At 55.5% G+C, this 18,722-nt stretch overlaps 1 protein-coding gene across 1 annotated transcript; it reads right to left on the bottom strand.

The window, feature by feature from the left end:
* Positions 1-5,038: 5,038 nt before the first annotated feature.
* Positions 5,039-11,272, bottom strand: LOC134522110 (uncharacterized). The gene is made up of 13 exons (XM_063349412.1): positions 11,151-11,272; positions 10,770-10,876; positions 10,175-10,324; positions 9,819-9,973; positions 9,297-9,444; positions 8,679-8,816; positions 8,070-8,246; positions 7,826-7,941; positions 7,623-7,735; positions 7,005-7,106; positions 6,486-6,588; positions 6,129-6,188; positions 5,039-5,855 (listed from the first exon to the last, which is right to left on the bottom strand). Exons 1-13 carry the CDS (start codon positions 11,266-11,268, stop codon positions 5,684-5,686), a joined length of 1,659 nt encoding a protein of 552 aa, XP_063205482.1. The 5' UTR covers positions 11,269-11,272; the 3' UTR covers positions 5,039-5,683.
* Between the last annotated feature and the right edge of the window lie 7,450 nt (positions 11,273-18,722).

Raw genomic sequence — 18,722 nt, 5'->3', positions numbered from 1 at the left:
TACCTTAGCGACATACCATTGACAAATTGTCGGTCTCTTTTTCATTCCCTGTGGCAGTACAACCCACTGATATCGTTGCACAGGAGCTTGCATATTGACACTTGGGACTGAAAAAGCAAATTTGGCAGCGTCGTCAGGGTGTAGTGGAATATTAAAAAAGCAATCCTTAAGGTCAATAACGGTGAGATGCCAATTGCGGGGGATCATAGTTGGAGAAGGGAGCCCTGGCTGCAGAGCTCCCATATCTACCATAGCATCATTGATTTTTCTGAGATCATGGAGCAGGCGCCACTTGCCAGATTGCTTCTTAATAACAAAGACAGGTGAATTCCAAGGACTAGTAGTAGGTACTATATGTCCTTTTGCTAATTGTTCCGTAACCAGTTCTTGGAGAGCGCGAAGCTTTTCGAGTGGTAGGGGCCACTGATCTACCCAAATGGGCGTCTGAGTTTTCCAAGTCAGTTTCAGGGTGTCGCGCACCTCAATGGCCCCCCCTAAAAATGCGACTGAATGGAAGTTCCCCCTTGTGACAGCACATCACGTCCCCATAAGACCATAGGAACAGGCAGCACAAAAGGCTTGACGGAAGCTACTCGTCCTTCTGGGCCTTTGATTTGGATCGATTCCGAGGATTGGTGGCTTCTACCAACTCCTGCGATTCCAGCTAGCGCCTGAGGCACAGCTGCCAAAGGCCATTGTGGAGGCCACTTCGCCTGTGAAATTACGGTAACATCGGCCCCTGTGTCAATAATCCCATTCAGGATTACTTGCTGAGTGCCATGAATAAGAGTACATTGACAAAGTGGTCGCTTCTGGGAAATGGACTGTACCCAGAGAATCTGTGGATCCCCAGTAGATCCAAAACCTCCTTGTCTTTGCTGCGGAGGTGGGTGAAGCGAAAGAGAGCTTGCGTTCTGCGGGATCAATAGTAATTGTGCAATGCGGCTTCCTTTGGGTACTGTGCAAGGGGGAAATGGGGTCCAGGCCATGATTTTAATTTCCCCAATGGTATCCGCATCAATTACTCCAGGCAATACAAAAAGTCCGGCTAAGGTAACCGATGATCTCCCTAATAGTAGCCCTTGTGTTTTCGGGGGTAAAGGACCTGAAAAATTAGTTGCTAATAAATGAACAGAGGAATCAAGCAACGTTACCGCGTGTGAGGTTGCCAGGTCCAATCCGGCGCTACCGGCTGTTGCTGGGCGAAGACTTGTGGCGAGGTCACCCCCATCTGCATGGCTCGATTCACCGGCGACGATACTTGTGTCTGTGCGCGTCGCTGCCCCGCGCTCCGCAAGCGGTTTCCCTGTATCGGCTGCCCTTGAAAATTATACTTAGAACGACATTGATTAGCATAATGACGCCCCTTCCTGCATCGGGGACAGATCCCAGGGACTTGGGCTTTAGCCCCCCCATTAGAAGCGGGACAATTTCGTTTGATATGGCCTGGTTTACCACAACCGTAGCAATTTCCTCCCCCAGACATGCCTCTCATAGCTACGAAAGCAGCTGCCATCGCTTCAAATTTATGCTCCACAGTACCAATACGATTACAAGCCTCTACCATTTCAACCAAAGTCGGAGCTGGGTTAGGGAGAGATTTAAGTAATTTTTTGCAGTCGGCGTTAGCATTTTCAACTGCTAATTTTAATAGCAAAATCTCTCGAGCTTCGGTATTATCTATTTGGCGTTCTAAAGCTTGCTTAAGTCTATCAATGAATTGCATGTACGGCTCCCGAGGTTCCTGCGTAATAGAGGTGAATGCCTTTTGAGGTTTACGGGAATCGGGTATTTTGAGTAAAGCCTTTTTTGCTTCTTCGCGGATCGCTTCCAGGGCCTCTCGTGGACAATCTCGAGCCTGTGCCGCTGGATCAGAGTGCTGACCCGTACCCATAAGGTGCTCCATGGTCAGTGCGGCAAGAGCAGCATTATTATGACCCACGTAGCTGGTGAGGAGAGTTTGAAGGCCCCCCCTCCAACGCGACTCCCAGAGGGAATACTGGGAAGGGGTTAATAACAATTGCGCTAGCGATTTTAAATCACGGGGAGTCATAACATACGTATCAAAGACAGAAGACAGCAGGCTCGCAAAATATGGGGAAGAGAGCCCGTGTTCTGTGACGGTACGGCGCAGCTCTTTAATCACCGGGAAGGACAAAGCCTCCCACTGCACTCCCCGGCCTTGATAAATAACAGGGGCGACTATCGTTCGCGCTATTTCCAAGTCACCTTCTTTTAAAGCTTGACGTTTAATATTCGCCCACGTATCATGAGGGTCAGGGGGGTACAAGTCAGGCTCCTTATCAGGATCAACGGGCCCCGGGTCAAGCGGATCTTCCTCAGGAGGGTAGCCTGCAGCACAGACCTTTAAGGGTCCGGGCGACTTAGCGCGTCGCGGAGATAGCGGAGGGGGAAGCAAAGGCTGAGCTGATGAAGGTTCCCCCTTAGTATCTGGAGAGTCTTTATGGCCCCTTCCCTGTGCCTTAATAGCCTCAAAGATATTTCTCCACCACGGAAGCAAACGCTGAGCCTCGGCATTCCCTGACGTCGCTGAGTCCCACAACTTTACCCCCACATCGTCCCAAAGTTCCCGGGTAAAAATACTAGAGGCCGTAACAGTGGGGATCTTCATTTGTACCCACTTAAGCGTAATCTTTAAGTCCTGCCCGGAAATATCTTTTTTATGTTTCCGGAGGAGCGTTTTCATAACCTCATATACGTCTCTCTCTGCGGGGGACATCTGATTCCCCATGTTTCCCACAGCTCACCTCTTAAATCCAGAGGGATTCCTGGCCAGTTCCTGCTTCCTTTCAGCAGCTCATTCAATGTTCCGTGGGACTCGCAGCAAGCCGCTCAGCTAGGCGGTTCACCACCCCATCACGTCGGGGTCACCAATTTGCCGCGATTGAGAGACGGGATGCTGCTTGATGCAAGCAAAATGTCAGTTTATTAGACGCGTCGGAAAGCCTTTTATACAGCTACTTAACAGTTACACAAATTACACAAATTCTATCATTTCTGATTGGCTTAGCTCTAAATATTTCATTACAATAATCCCTCCTACTTGTGGTTTCGCTACATGCTAGAAGCTACTGTTTTGCTGTATGCTAGAAGCTACAGTTATAACTTGTTGCCTACTCCCTACTTCTTCAAGGTTATTTATCTCGGACCTGCAAGGCCAGCTGTTCCCTGACTCCTCAGAGTTATTTCTCCCAGATCTGCAAGGCTGGCATGCCCTCGAGTTTCTTGCATACTTGTACTTTTCCGCTAGCCGCCCCGACAGGTCACCTGAGGGAGTGGGGTTTGAGTGCATTTAGGGGACTTTGGCCAATATGTTGTGGGGCCAAGTGGGCTATGTCCAGCCGCAGGTCGTACACCTACCCCACTCTGTGTTCACCGAGGGGGAGCCTGGGGGCTGTATTTGCGGTTTGTGTGTGTGTGCGCGCGCGTGTGCGTGTGCGTGTGTGTCCCAGTTTGCTCCCCACCGCAAAGTGTCCCTCCCATCCCCTCAGTTTCCCCCAACACCACACCATAATGCAGGAGGAGGAGGTGCTGCGTCTTCCCCCTCCCCAACACCCTTCAGGCCACTGCAGGGTCACTTGGGCTGCGGGGAGGGGATGTGATGGCGGGCGGACCCACAGCAAGCATCAGCCTCCCCCATCCTCCCCCACCCCACCACCATCCCTGCGGCCTCAGCCTCACCTCCTCATCACCGTCGGGCGGACGCTGGTGGCGATGGCAGCCAGAAGCCCCAGGGCCCATGGCTGCCGTCCAGTGGCATGGCCAGGGCATCCTGACTCTCTGGGACGCGGTGGCTCCCTTGGAGATGGGGGTTTCCGGAAGACAGGGGCAGCTGAGGGGAGGGAGGGCTGGGAGGGGGGGAAGAGGGGCCTCGGGCCTGGGCCGGGGGCTGCTGGGCCTCGGGGCAGGCCCCACGGGCGCCACGGCGAAGCTGGGCCTGGCCACCAGCGGAGCCCGCCTTCTTCCCCCCTCGGTCTCCGCCCTCATAGGTCGGGAGTGCTGTCAGTCTCCTCCCCTGAGGCGCTACCGCCGCTGATTGGCCACGGGGGGGCAGGCTGCTGGGCTGCAGTGCCCGCCCTTCATGTCTGATTGGCCATCTGGGCTGTCACTCTGCCCTGGTTTCAGGCCTACCCTCCCCTGCGGGGATGCTCTCTCTTATTGGCTGCCTGAGGCGTCGCTCCCCTCCCACACACCAGGGCCCGCCCTGCCCTGTGGGGATGTTTCCTCTGATTGGCTGCCTGCTTCCAGTCAATCACAAGCCTTGCCCCGCCTCCCCTGAGGCCATTGGCTGTCCCGGGCCGCTGCCTCCCCTCCTGGGCGGGTGCTGCCAGGCGACCGGCTCCGCCTTCAGGGGTTGGACCTGTGGGCCCTGAGGACAGGCCGTGGGGCATGGAAGGCGGGTGGGGGCCCTCAGCGTGAGGATTTCGGCCGAGGACAGGAGGCTTTGGGCACGCAAAGGGTGGGCTAGATGCACACAGTGGCGCTTTGGACCCTGAAAACGAGGGGGACCGACCTCTTGGTTCCGGCCTGAGCGGGCTTTGGTGCCCAGGAACTTTGGTGCCGCAAGACACCACCTCTCCTGTCCGGAGGGAGCAGCGTGAGGGGTGGAGCCCGAAGGCATGGGCCGAATGGGCTCCGTGGGCGTTTTGTGGACTTTTTATGGACGTCTAACAGGGGTGCTCCGTCGACTGAGGGAGTGCTGCCTGTGCATCCTGTCAAAAGGGTGGGAAGGGGAGCGGTGGCTCCTGAGGATGCACTGGGTGGTGCGGGACCTGGGCCTGACGTTTGTGGTGTGGAGTGAGGGGTGGGGAAAGGACTGCCGTGGTTTGACGCCGGCCGGTAACTGAGCAGCAGACAGGCGCTCCCTCACTGCCCCCAGCGGGACGGGGGAGAGAATCGGAGGGGTGAAAAGTGAGACAGCTGGTGGGTTGAGGGAAAAACCCTTTAATGATTGGAGAAACAGGGTAGTAAGAGTAACAATAAATTGTGATGGCCAAGGAAATAACACAGAGAGAGAACTAAACCCCGAGACAGACAAGCGATGCAAAGGAAAGCACTTGCTCACCACTGACCAACCGATGCCCGGGCAGCAGCCCCCCACCAGCCTCCCCCCACGTTTGTCACTGAGCACGACGTCATACGGCACGGAACGTCCCTTTGGTCAGCTGGGGTCATCACTATATCATATATCATATGGCTGCACTGCTCGGCCATAATGAAAACATCCCTGTGTGATCAACACCGTTTCCATCACGAATCCAAAACATCGCCCCATAGGAGCTAGTAGGAAGAAAATTAACTCCATCCCAGCCAACGCCCGCACAGCTCCGCGGAACAAGAGAGGATTTTGATGCTGGGAGAAATGACGACTCGCCAGCTTTGCGGAGCTTGGATGCCTTTGCGTGCCCTGAGATGTCTCAGGAGGGGCAGGTTGGGCTAAAGCTTCTCTCCTCCTCCTCCCCTCCGGGCTTTGTGGTCTAGGGGCGCAGCTGGGGCTTTGTTGCCAGGACAGCCTGGGTCCGCGGGTGCTGTCCTGCAGGCAGCAGCAGAGGCCAGGAGGGACGCTGTCTGCTCGGCCCGCTCAGGGTGGTCCCCATGGGAAGGACACCATGGGACGGGGCTTGTTATTCCAGCTTTATTAAAAACAAAGAATTATTCAAATCTATGGCCCTTTTCCAGAGGATTCTTTCAGTTCTCCATGGCTCAGCCGAGACAGCAGCACAGCCACCGCCGGCTCCATCCTCGTGTTCTCACGCGTTTTGTCAGTTTGAAGACGGTCTGAGCTGCCAGGGAGCTGACCAAGCGCTCCGTGTCTCTCCTCAAGGGCAAGAGGGCTGCAAGAGAAGGAAGGCGAGCAGACATGAACCCCCACTGCCTGCAGAGACCTCCTCCATCCCGACCGTGCCACCCCACTCATCTCTTTCCCTGGCCAGGAGGAGCAGGTGAGACAAAGAGAGCAGCTGGAAGCTGTTGCTCAGGAGTGCCCCATGTGGCCCGGACGTGTTCCTCTTGCCCCTGACGCAGTTCCCTGGAGCAGGCTTAGGCATGGCAGCACCCTGCCCAGGCTCTGTCCCCTGCCCCACCAGCCCAGCACTGCCCCTACTCACCGTTGCAGACATTCCACACCTTGGTCTGACTTAGGTTCCTCAGGTGCTGCACGGCAAGCCCTAGGCACAGAATTCGTGTCAGAGCTCTGCTCCCCAGCACACGCCCGGCAGCACGGCCCCTGGCCCTGCCAGCTCGGGGCTGCACGCCCTCCTGCCCCTCAGCAGGGCTGAGCCCAGGGAATGGCAGCACCCAAGGGCAGTGGGACTGAGCAAGGCTCCCAGCGAGCCCACCTGTGTGGTGGGCCCTGCAGAGGGCAGCCAGGGCTCTGGCACCGCAGGGCTGCCCCTCACTGCCGGTGCAGCGGTGGGGACAGGGGCCTGGCCGCCAAAAGAGCGACCCCGGGGGACGTGGCTCACCAATGAACCTGACAGCCACCTCTCGCAAGGTGGCCTGAGCGTTGCGCAGGTACTGCAGGCTCTGAAACAGATAGTCTTCTGCCCTGCTCCTGTCGTGCACTAACTGGAGAGAGAACAAGGGAACGGGGCTGGCACAGACCCTCGGCAGCCATCTGGACCAGCCCCTCCTACCAGCACCCCCCTTCCCTCCCGGCGCTTCCCGTCTCCCAGCCAGGAGCCCTGTGGGGCTGAGGTCCAGAGGGAGCTGCAGGCGGAGGGGGCCGGAGGACGGCGAGACTCCTCTGTCCCACTGCCAGGACCCAGATGGGCCGGGGTCTCCTTCAGCACCCCGGGGGCAGGGAGGGGAGAGGGGCCTGGAGAAGAGCCCTTGGGGGCTCCGTGCTTGAGGGCAGGGAAGGAGAATGCAGCTGCAGGCCACGTGCTCCAGGCGGGAGCAGAGGCAGGGTTGCACAGCGCAGCCCACGGGCACCTGGAGCAGCCCTTGTCCACCCGGCCCTGGGGCTTGGGGCTTGTCCTCACCAAGGACTCTCCGATCAGGTGCGTCTGGTTTGTCTTGGCCAGGTGGCTGAGCTTCCTCCACCCCAGGAACTCGGCACAGGCGAGGAGGGTGTCCCTTGAGGCCTGCAGAGAAGCAGAGACTGGGAGATGGCACCAGAGCCCAGGGAAGGAGAGCTGGCATCCTCCTCCTCTTGTCCAGGCTGCGAGCCTTTCCCAGCCCCTTATGGGAAGAGGCAGCGGGGGACCGAGGCTGAACTGGGTTCAGTGCCCAGGGCAGGGACACGGGGCAGCCACCACCTCGGGTGTCTCATGCTGCCGGCCAGCAGAAGAGAGATTCTCAGGAGCTGCTGAGCTGCCGCCAGGGCTGGGGGCAAAGTGAAGGGCAAAGGAGCTGCGGGCCCTGGGCTGTAGGCAGGGAGGGCAGCAGTGCCAGAGACAGCGGGGCAGGACCGGGCCAGCAGCACCTCCCACGGGCATCCCCCGGCAGGACGCTTGGCTGCCCAGCTGGGGCTGCCCCAGCTCCTTCACGGCCAGGCCCAGGGTGGGCAGAGCTTTGATGCAGGGATGCAGGGCCAGTCCGCTGCTGGACTGCGCTGTCAGCACACCCTTCCCCGTGACACTGGTCGCTGGTCACTGTACCTGTGCCACGCTCTCGATCTCGTCGCTCATGTGGAGGAAGAGCGGGAGCAGGACCCTCTGCACTCTCTTCTTCATCTTTTTCTTGTTTATCCCCACCACGGCCTTCATCACATCTTTGAAGAGGCTGATGGAGAGCTCCCGCACCTGGCTGGACTCCTGGCAGGGAGGAGCACAGGGGGACTTCATCAACAGCCGCTCCCTGCCCACGGTGAGCAAGGGCGTTAGCGTGGCTGATGTGAGGGGAGATGCTCTGGGCTCGGATCCCGAACACAGGAGCTGTGGGCCCGCTGTGCAGCTGAGGCTGAGTGGCCCCAGAGCCCTGAAAGGCCAGGCAAGAGGGGCGAGGAGGGCAGCCCTGCCCGAGCGCTGCCCACCGGGCTGGGCTGAGGGGCAGCTGTCTGTGCAGAGCACCCATCTGTAGGGCTGAGGTGCCCGCGGCAGCCTTACATCATCAAAGAGGGGTGGGAGCTTCTCCGCCAGCTGCACAGCAATGAGGCTGGCCTCCTCAGTCTTCGCGTCACCCATCATGCTCCTGAGGAACACCAGGGCCTTCATCTTGGCATCAGCGTTGGCATCCTGCAGGTTCTCCATGATGTCTGGCAGCAGGACCTGCATTTTTGTTGCCTGTATGAAACACACAGTTTCCTTAGGATGAAGTGGTGAAAGGCCACCCTGGCAAAAATGCACTGGTTGCTAAGCACCAGCCTCCCGTGCTGCTTCCCAGCAGGTGTCACAGGAGTCACTGCGGCAGCCTCCTGGCCGGCAGTGGCCACTGATGGCATGCAGGGAGAGCAGGAGGAAGGGAAGGGATTGCGGGAGAGCAGCATCCCCTTACTCAGCCATGCCCTTTACCGACCAGGCGGAAGGGGCAGATGGACTGGTAACCCTCTGTGCCTGGAGGGCTCCGCCGGCACCCACCAGCCCCCTCCGTAGCAGGGAGGGTGACTGGACCTGACACCCCACCTCCTGACTCCCAGCCAAGGCCAAGCCACCGCATCACCCACTGCCCCAGGCCCCAGCTGCCAACGTGGCTCCGCTTGGCTACACCTTGCTCACCATCTTAGGTTTTTTCGAAAGCGTGATGAGGACACTGAGCACCAGCGAGAGCATCACTGAGCTTGTACGCCTCAGGTACCTCTGGGCTCTGTACAGGGCAGCAAACTCCTCGGCGTCAATGTCAGTGTAGAGCAGCAGCTAAAACGAAGACAGCGGTTAGAGAGCAGCAGAGCCTGCGGGGCTCCCTCCGCCACGCTGGCACGAAGGCGGCGTGACCCGCCAGCGGTGGCAATCATCTCCTCTCCCCAGACCTGAAGCCCCCTCAGGCTGTGCAGAGGCCATGCCTCCGCCCCAGGCCCAGCGCCTGGCCTGGCTCTGGCTTCTGCCCCTTTCTCTGCCCCAGGTTTGTGGGCTGCAGAGCAGGGCGGGGGGAAGCAGAGCGCTGCCCGGGCAGGAGCAGGCTTTGTGTTTGTGCACCGGGGCCAAAAGGGCGCAGGGCAGCCCCAAGAGTCTGGCAGGGGGTCTGGCTGGTGCTGGGCAAGGCCCTGCTGGCCCTAAGGGGCTGTGTCCCTCTGTACGGGGGGAGGTGGCCATTTGGAGGCAGACAGGAGGGGAGGGCTCCGTGCCCGTTTCGCTGGGGAGGCAGGCGCAGCCCTGAGGATGAGCGTGGTCACTCACAGCCAAGGGATAGATGCAGGCGTCCTCCGTGGCACAGCTGAACACCTTGCGCACCCGCTGGTCCTGGAGCACGCTGAGCAGCTCCGTCAAGACGCTCCACAAAATCCAAGGCACGGAGATCATCACCTCCCACATGGCCAGGGCAGCGCTGCAGACCCAGAGCGCTGGGTCAGCAGGGCTGCCTCGGCCACTGCACCATGCCTGGGCCAGCCTCTCCGGGCCCTGGCTGTGCTGCAGCCCTGGCCCTTTCGCTTGGGGTGTGCGGGGGCCCTGACCGGGCAGGCGGGAGGGGGCTGCGGTGGTGTTCCCCCTGGGGCTGGGAGGAGCGTGGTGGTGGGGCTCTGGCTTGGCCAGCTCTGGCTGCTGCAGGCCTGGTGACCCACTGGTTCTGGGAAGCGTGGTGGGATGGAGGGCCCTGCTCCTCAGCGATGTCTTGCAACATTCCTTGGGTCTGGCAGCCAGAGAGTCCCCGCGTCCCTCTCCCCGCAGGGCACAAGCCCTCAAGGCTGTCTGGGCTAGTACCTGTCACAGGTTGGCGAGATCTTCAACAGGCTCCTGACCACTTCTCTGGGGCACCACTCGGTCATTCGGAGGAGAAGGGAGTCCAGGCTGTGCCGGGCTGGCTCCGTGCAGATGCACTCCACGTTTTTGTGGATGTACCTCATGAACTTTGGCACCTGGAGAGGACACAGGTGAGGATGGTGCGGCCAGTGGAGTGCAGCCATTTCTCCAGCTGCGACTGAAAGTGCTGCCCTTCCCATCCCTCTCTGTTGCCTTGAAACGGCTTCAGGTGCCCGAGAGAGCTGGCTTAGGGAAGGAGGGAAGAGCAAGGCCTGTCAGGGCTCACGGGCAGGGCAGTCCAGCCACAGGGCACTTACGTCCGTCAGCCAGTAGCCAGGGTCTAGCACGACCATGTCCAGGATGTTGCTGCCCATCTGCCTGTCAGAGATGTCATCTGCTGTCAGGGCCTCGATCGCAATGAGGACAATGTCTGTCACCTGAGAAGGCTCAAGGTGTAGTCCAAACACCTACGGGAGGAAGGAAGGGAGGGAAGCCATGTCATGCCAAGCACCCTGCTGGTGCTGCTAGACTGAGCAGCCGAGGAGCTCTGGCGACAGATGCCCTGCAGTGCTGTCGGCAGTGCCCGCAGGAAAGGTGGCAGCAGGGGCTGCAGTCTCTGCAGGGCAGAGCGTGAGAGCAGAGGGTCCCCAGGGTGAGGGAGGAGGCTTGGGCTCATGGGCATAGTGTGCTGGCCCGAGAGAGAACCGGGGCTCGCTGCTGCTGAGGAGGGCTGGAGCTGCTGCTGGGACACTGGAGTGCCGCCCTCACATAGTCCCTGCGCGGGGACAGCAGGAACCCTCTCACCGGGGACAGGGAGGCCACGCGAGACACGCTGATTGTGGGTCCCTTTGCTCACACAAGCCTCCTGCTGGTGACACGGACAAGAGTCCCAGGAAGGGGGCAGCTTGTTACCGTGGTCGACTCGCTGCTGTCAAGCGAAGAAAGCGAGCAGCTGCCCTCGGAATCCCATCCTGGTTCGAGCTCTGGATGCTCTGGATTCTCCTCTGGCAGCGTCTCGCCTACAAGGAGGGGAAACAGAGAAGAGTCAGCAGGACACAGCACCTTTGCCAACAAGCTTCCCAAAGGGTGAAAAGAGCTTTAAGCTCGGCACAGCTGAGGAGGAGGAGGCTGTGCTGGGGAGGGCTCCCAGCCCTGAGCGTCCCTGGCATGCAAGCACCGCTTTGCCCCCTGCCCGTGGGACCCCTGTTGCAGGTGTGCCGCGGAAACGGGATTCCGGCATCGAGGCGGTCGCGCTTGCTGGCCCTGCCAGTCCCGGAGGGGCTCCTCACTCACCCATCTGCAGCGGCTGGACCATGGTCACCGCGTAGGGCTCCGCTGGAGACCTGGTCTCCCGGGGAGCCGCCACCTCCTCCCAGGCCACCCTGGGGCTGCTGGGGGGTCTCTCCGCCATCCTGCCAAATGGAGGAAAGCGTGGGGGAGAGGGGAGGGCAGCTTAAGGGGAACACCTCAGTGCCGCGGGGCTACTGGGGGTGGCGGGGAAAGACGTGGGCTTGCGCTTGGAGTCTCCTCGCCAGCTCCGCACTCCCGCCCTGTCCCGTCGCTGTCCTGCCGGACACTGCAGGGCCGCGGCCACGCTGGGTTTCTAGGGTGCTGTGGGGTGTCACGCAGTGATGTCACAAAGGGCCCCAATGGGACCCGCTGCCCGGGCCAGGAGGGGCAGGGCGCCCACTTTTGCGGGGGGCAGGGAGCCAGCTGGCCCATGGCTCCTCTCATCTGCCCTCATGTCCCCTCAGGACCTTTCTGTATTCTCCGGCTCGTCCCAGAGCCGTGTGCTCACACAGCCCGGCGTGGCCCCAGGACCTCCCTGGGAGATCCCTGCTTCTCCCCATCCGTGTAGTGCTCTCTTCACATCTCTACAGTTTCTGGCCTCTCACAATGACATCCTTTCCCCGACTCCGATAACCTCGTTCTGTACCAGGAAGCAAAAGATGTTTACGCCTGCTCCTCTCCTCCCATCGCTGGTTGGGGATACAGTTGGTGATGGGACTCTTACAGTGTGTGTCGCTCACCAGATGCTGTCAGAACAGGAGATGAGAAAGGAATATCCTCTCTCTTTTCTACGCTGGCTTAAAATCTTTAATCAATGCCTTCACCTACAGCCTAAGAGAGAGAGAGCTTGAGGAGTCATGCAGAAAACTAGTTGGCCTGGGGTGAAACTGGGGAGACCATACCGGTAAAACCTACCGGGCAAAAGACTGGAAAATAGACCGTCAGGATAAAAGGGGAAAAGAGGGCGTCCTGGTTCCGGTGGGGACAGGGTTAATTCTCCCCAGGCTCCGGCAGGGACACAGGTATTCCATCCCCCGTGAGCCATGCCCGGTCTGTAGCCAGGAGCTGCCGGGGGAGGGGGCAGGAAGTCGCCTCTTGGGAGCGGGCTGGGGCGCCCTGGGTCCGGTCGGTGAGCGCTGGTTCCATAATCGTGTTTGTACATTCCTCTGTCCGCGTTGCTGTTGTTGTTTTCTTGTTCCCTTTGCTGTTCTGTTAAACTGCCTTTGTCTCAACCCACGAGCTTTGCCTTTTTCTTCCGATTCCTCCCCGTGGTGGGGGGAGTTCGAGAGAGCGGCAGGTGGTTCTTTGTTGCCGTCTGAGGCCAAGCCACGACAGAGGGACTAGAAGGTTCAGCTGAAAATAGCTGGGGATGCCTGGGGGTGCCAGTCCAGCAGCCCTGTACCTGCCAGCGCAGCAGGACGAGAGACCTGTTGCCCTGCCTGCACTGCCTGGCTTTGACCGGCTCCTGGAGTCAGGCAGACCTGGAGCGCTCCCCAACATCAGCAAAGCGGCACCCTGGAGAGGACAGAGGAGGGATCAAACCTCGCCAGCCAACAGTTCTGTCGCTGTCTGAGGCCAAACCACGACACACGTCATCTGCATCTCTTTTCCTCATCTGTTTTCCGCCGGCCCGAAAACAGGATCTTTGGTTGTCTCAGCTCTAGCAAAAGCAAAGGATTTGGAAAAATGATACAAACAAGTTTCAGAGAAAGCAGGAGAGCGGAAGAGGCAGAAACGGTGCTGTGTCTCGCTGACCTGGCATTTCCAAGGAACTTTCAAGGATTTTTTTCTTTCTTCTTTGCAATCGCTGCCAGGCACAAGTGAAAAAACAAAGACCTGCGCTTTCAGTAGAACTGAAAACAACAAGGCTCTTGAGTCTCATTACTCTTTTTTCCAGCACCCATTTGTTTGGGGGTTTTGTTTTAAAACCTCAGTGAGCTCTGATGTGGGCATAGCAAACCGTCCCCTCCTCATCTTTAGAAAGAATGTTACATTGAAGGAAAACTGTTTGTATAAGCTCTAAATGGCATGTTTCCACTGTCAAAGGTTGTAACAGTTTTTAACTTCTTCGCCATCCTCGTCTTCTTTCCCTTGCTTTTCTTCTGATGGCACTATGACTGCCGTACCTCAACATAGTACTCACGCAAATCGTATGTGGGACAGTAACGGAAGATTGGTGAGGAGGACTGCAAATACGCTCAAGTGACTCGCACCTGGGGTGTCGGAGAACACGTGTATCACACTAATCGTCATTTAGTCTTGCGTGCTTGACAAGCAGAACATCTGCACTTAGATAACATAGGCCTGTGATGGACTCGGAGGCCCCTTATCGACCATGCTTGAGATTCCTGCCTTGCTGTCAGAAAAAATGAAAGCACGGTGGAAAACTTCGCCTGCTTCAATCCCTGAAAAACAGGGGAGAACAGCAGGTTTGGACTCTCTCTCTTTCTCTCTCTCATTAGCAAGGACTCTCTCGTTAAAACCACTCTCTAGCAAGGACTCCCTCTTGTGGGAGGAAGAGGAGGTGAGAAGGAAAAGGAGGAGCAGAGGGAGGAACAGGAGGAACAAGAAATGAACAGGAGGAGGAGTTGTAGGAGGAAGAGGGAGAACGAGAAGAGGCACATAAGGAACAGGAGCAGCAGGCATTAGAGGAAAAACAGGAAGAGGAAGACATGGAAAAGGAGGAATAGGAAAAAGATCAGAAGAAACAGAAGAAGAAAGAACAAAGGAAGTGGATGAACAGGAGGAACAGGACAAAGAGGAGGAGGAGGAGGAGACATCCCCCATGTCTGTGGGAGAACACAGGTCACTGCCGCGATTGAGAGACGGGACGCTGCTTGATGCAAGCAAAATGTCAGTTTATTAGACGCGTCGGAAAGCCTTTTATACACTTAACAGTTACACAAATTACACAAATTCTATCATTTCTGATTGGCTTAGCTCTAAATATTTCATTACAATAATCCCTCCTACTTGCGGTTTCGCTACATGCTAGAAGCTACGGTTTTGCTACGTGCTAGAAGCTACAGTTATAACTTGTTGCCTACTCCCTACTTCTTCAAGGTTATTTATCTCGGACCTGCAAGGCCAGCTGTTCCCTGACTCCTCAGAGTTATTTCTCCCAGATCTGCAAGGCTGGCACGCCCTCGAGTTTCTTGCATACCTGTACTTTTCCGCTAGCCGCCCCGACATCTCCCCCTTTTTTGTTTCTTTAAAGGCAGAACTGAGGCACGGGTTTAAAGGTCATCATACTCAGTGAGCTGGACAGAACTAACACTACCGTAAATCTTCGGAATATCGCCGTTTTGAATAAACCATGTATGTCGAACAACTTTAGTCGCCATAGACCTGACACAGGAAAGAGCGCAGCTTAGAATCGAAAGGCCTACCAATATAATAACTAATATGAGTACAGCAGATTGTACCAGGCTCCTAAGCCAGCCCTTTAGCCCAAACCAATCACCCAAAGCACCCAATCCGAAGAAGTCCATATCAGATTGCACCTTTTGCGAATGCACGAGGAGTTGTTTAATTTGCTTATGTAGCGAAGAAGAGTGGTCCTCTAAGTCCATGCAGCACATTCCGTCAAAGTCCTCACAGCCATGTCCGTGGGCTAGTAGCAAGAAGTCAATAGCGGCTCTGTTTTGCAGGACTGCGTGTTGTACCGTGGACAAGTCTTCAGCCATCTCAGATAGTATGCGGCTGGTAGTATTTGCTTGCTTAACAACCCAACAAGCAATTGCATCTAAGTCTCTGTGGGCTCTCACTGCTGCCACCCCAGGGGTAAATAGCGAGGCGAAAAAAACCTCCCAGCGATTCCATAGCTTAACATTATCGTCGCAAGTATTTTCTAATGCTTGTGTTGTGTCACGGGTAAAACGTAACCGCTGTTTTGGGCTTGGATGATAGTGAGGAGTGCCAAGACTAAGCTGTCCAATAGTACACGGGCCTCCTCTAGGGTTGGAAGGGATCCCAGACCAAGCTCTGTTTCCGCAAATAAAAAAGAACCCCAAGGGGAGCCGCCTAGGGAGCATGGTACCGGGGGCTGAGTGAGTGGCGTCTCGAGCAATGCTCAAACACCATTGTTGTTGCCAGAGGGTAGCATTACCAATAGGTGAGATGGCGGTCGGTGGAGAATCCTTTACTATGCGCCCCTCTTTTTGGGCCCCCGACCATGACCTAAGGCCAATAAACAAACAGTGAGAAGCATTAAGAGAATCTACTAAGTCAATTTCCTGCGGCTCGGGCCCTATTGGCAATTTATCATCCCAATTATCGTGTTTTTCAAAAAGGTCCTTAAGATTTTTCCGTGAAAAAGGAAACCTTCCGGAAATACTGTACTGCTTCCGTAAGGTTGTCATAGAGTTATTAAACAGTAAAAAGGTCGAGTTATTCAGTGGTACCCCTACTAAGCAGGTGATGAAGGGCGAGCTGGGCGTAGCAAGACTAGCACAAAAGCTAGTTGTATTGAGCGACCTGGCCAGAGTAACCCAGAATTTTGACGGGGGTCAAAAAGGTGAGGGTGGTACCCTGGCAAAGGATTGGCATGTGTCCAGGCTGCACATATACAAAAAAGTGTTAACAGGATCATAATGTTTGAAGGAATCTTTTTCCCTCTTTTTTTGTTTTTTTTTTTTTTTTTTTTGCAAGCAAAATTCTTACAATGCTAATTTCATATATTAGGCAACTGTGACACCATCTATTGGCCAACGTTAACCGTCGCTACCATCTCTTACCACAGCGATAGCAGTCACATAAAACCCAAGGGTCACAATTACCACAGGTGACGCAATGAATATGTTCTACTGGAGTCTCTGCTCTATTGTCCATAAGAGCACTGCATCAGTCCTCCGAATGTTCTCCGGTATGCTGTTCAGGGGAATGATCTAGCTGTGGATTGGTGTTGTGGCCGTCCGACTGTGGTAGGGGTTCACGGAAAGGTCGCACGCTCTTTGCTGGGATCCACCTGGGGCCTCGTTCTGTGGAAACACAAGCGTAGCCTCTGCCCCGTGTGACAAGGGGGTATGGCCCCAAGACCTTACCTGTCTCAGGGTCGCGGATCAGGACTGGAGCTTTTACGCTGGCTTCGAAAGAAGTGTTTGTGTTAAAGTGGCGAACGATCGGAGGGTTGTTATCTATTAAAGAACAATTTAAAAAGTTAAAAACATACAGGGCTTTCTGTAGACGTTCTTCAGGGGTGGCTGTCCCTACTCCCCCCTTCTGTTGCTGCAACAAGCGCTTTAAAGACTGATGAGAGCGTTCAATCAGGGACTGGCCCGTAGGGCAATGCGGGATCCCAGTGATGTGAGTGATCCCCCAAGAGATAAAAAAGGTTTTAAGTGCAGCCGAGATATAAGCAGGGCCATTGTCTGTTTTGATTTGTGCAGGGATGCCTAAGGTAGCAAAAGCACGCAGCAGATGCCTGCAAACATCTTTTGCCGCCTCCCCCACATGGCAGGAGGCAAACAGAGCGCCTGAAAGGGTGTCAATAGAGGAATGGACGTATTTTAATCTCCCAAAGTCTGGATAGTGTGTGACATCCGTCTGCCATAATTGCAGGCTTTGTAAGCCTCTGGGATTAACCCCACCTGGTGCCGTAGGAAAAGAATGTTTTTGACAATCAGGGCAGACAGCGATAATGTTCGCCGCTTGCTGAGAAGTGAGGCCAAACTGATGTTTGAGGCCCCCTGCATTCTGATGGAAAAAGGAATGACTAAGCTTAGCTTGCGCAATACGGTCAGGTAAAACTTGTACCGGCAGAGTGAGCATATCGGCCCGTCGATTGCCCTCTGCAATAAACCCAGGTAAAGAGGTGTGCGATCTAACATGTAAAACAAAATAGGGATGTGTTCGAGAGGTTAAAAGGAAAACAAGTTCCTGCAACAAAGCAAACAAATCAGCATGCGAAGTATGACGCAGCACCGAGGCCTCTGCCCGTTCGACGACGCCTGCAACATAAGCAGAATCAGTAATAAGATTCAGTGGTGTAGACCACTTACGAAAAGCTCGAACAACAGCGGCAAGCTCTATGATTTGAGGGGACCCGGAAACTGTCTCAACGTCCGACTCCCATTGTTGAGAGCGGTCATCCCACCAGACAATCACCGACTTGTGTGTTTTTCCAGACCCATCGGTGAACACAGTAAGGCCTTGGAGGGGCTGGTGACATCTCTTTGGTATGGATATTAAGTTAAAATGAGCATGTAGAAGCTTGTGGGACGGAGGATGTGAGGTTAGTTGACCCGAATAATCTGTTATGGCAAATACGAAAGCATCAGACTGTTGGAATAACCATTGTAGGTACATATTAGTTACAGGTAAACAGATAGAAGCAAAGTCCATCCCTGACAGGGCAAGCAATCGCTGCCGTGCTTTAATTATCAAGGAAGCAAACATTTCATGTTGCGTCCAAATTGTTTTAGTGGGCTGGTTGGGTAAAAAGACCCACTCAATGATTAATAAGGGATCAGGATTGTTAGGGTCCCATTGAAAAATCAAAGCATATGGCTGACGTGCAGGGTTCAAAATAATTAAATTGAAGGGCAATTCAGGCGCACAGCGGTGTGCTTGCCGTGAGGCAATGGCTTCCGCTACTTTTTGTAATGAGGCAGCGGCTTCAGGACCCAGTCGACGAGGGGAGCGTAAATCGGAATCTCCCTTGAGGAGTTCAAACAAAGGGCTTAAGTCTGAATTGGAGATTCCTAGCAAGGGTCGGACCCAAGTAATGGTCCCTAATAATTTTTGAACATCGTGCAAATTTTTAATGTCCGCCTGTATATGCACAGGTTGGGGAACTATCGTCTGGGTCCTGATGCGCCAACCCAAGTAGGTCCAAAGGGGCATTTTCTGGACTTTTTTGGGCGCAATACAGAGGCCTGCCGAATTGACAGTGGCCGTGACAAGGGCTACGGCCTTTTCCATGAGCTCAAGGTGAGGCGCAGCCATCAAGATATCATCCATATAATGATATAACAGAACTTGAGGCAACGCAACCCTGACAGGGCTAAGTACCTTAGCGACATACCATTGACAAATTGTCGGGCTCTTTTTCATTCCCTGTGGCAGTACAACCCACTGATATCGTTGCACAGGAGCTTGCATATTGACACTTGGGACTGAAAAAGCAAATTTGGCAGCGTCGTCAGGGTGTAGTGGAATATTAAAAAAGCAATCCTTAAGGTCAATAACGGTGAGATGCCAATTGCGGGGGATCATAGTTGGAGAAGGGAGCCCTGGCTGCAGAGCTCCCATATCTACCATAGCATCATTGATTTTTCTGAGATCATGGAGCAGGCGCCACTTGCCAGACTGCTTCTTAATAACAAAGACAGGTGAATTCCAAGGACTAGTAGTAGGTACTATATGTCCTTTTGCTAATTGTTCCGTAACCAGTTCTTGGAGAGCGCGAAGCTTTTCGAGTGGTAGGGGCCACTGATCTACCCAAATGGGCGTCTGAGTTTTCCAAGTCAGTTTCAGGGTGTCGCGCACCTCAATGGCCCCCCCTAAAAATGCGACTGAATGGAAGTTCCCCCTTGTGACAGCACATCACGTCCCCATAAGACCATAGGAACAGGC

Source organism: Chroicocephalus ridibundus, chromosome 11, assembly GCF_963924245.1.
Source record: "Chroicocephalus ridibundus chromosome 11, bChrRid1.1, whole genome shotgun sequence".
In the NCBI taxonomy this organism is placed as follows: Eukaryota; Metazoa; Chordata; class Aves; order Charadriiformes; family Laridae; genus Chroicocephalus; species Chroicocephalus ridibundus.
The sequence above is the reverse complement of the archived record's forward strand: the minus strand, read 5'-3'. Positions and strand labels throughout refer to the sequence as shown.

Coding starts and splice junctions, on each gene's coding strand:
- LOC134522110 (XM_063349412.1), bottom strand. CDS start 11,268: ATGGCGGAGAGACCCCCCAGCAGCCCCAGGGTGGCCTGGGAGGAGGTG. Junction 9,974..10,174: donor CTGGCTACTGGCTGACGGAC/GTAAGTGCCCTG, acceptor TGTCCTCTCCAG/GTGCCAAAGTTCATGAGGTA. Junction 6,589..7,004: donor ACCTGATCGGAGAGTCCTTG/GTGAGGACAAGC, acceptor TTCTCTCTCCAG/TTAGTGCACGACAGGAGCAG.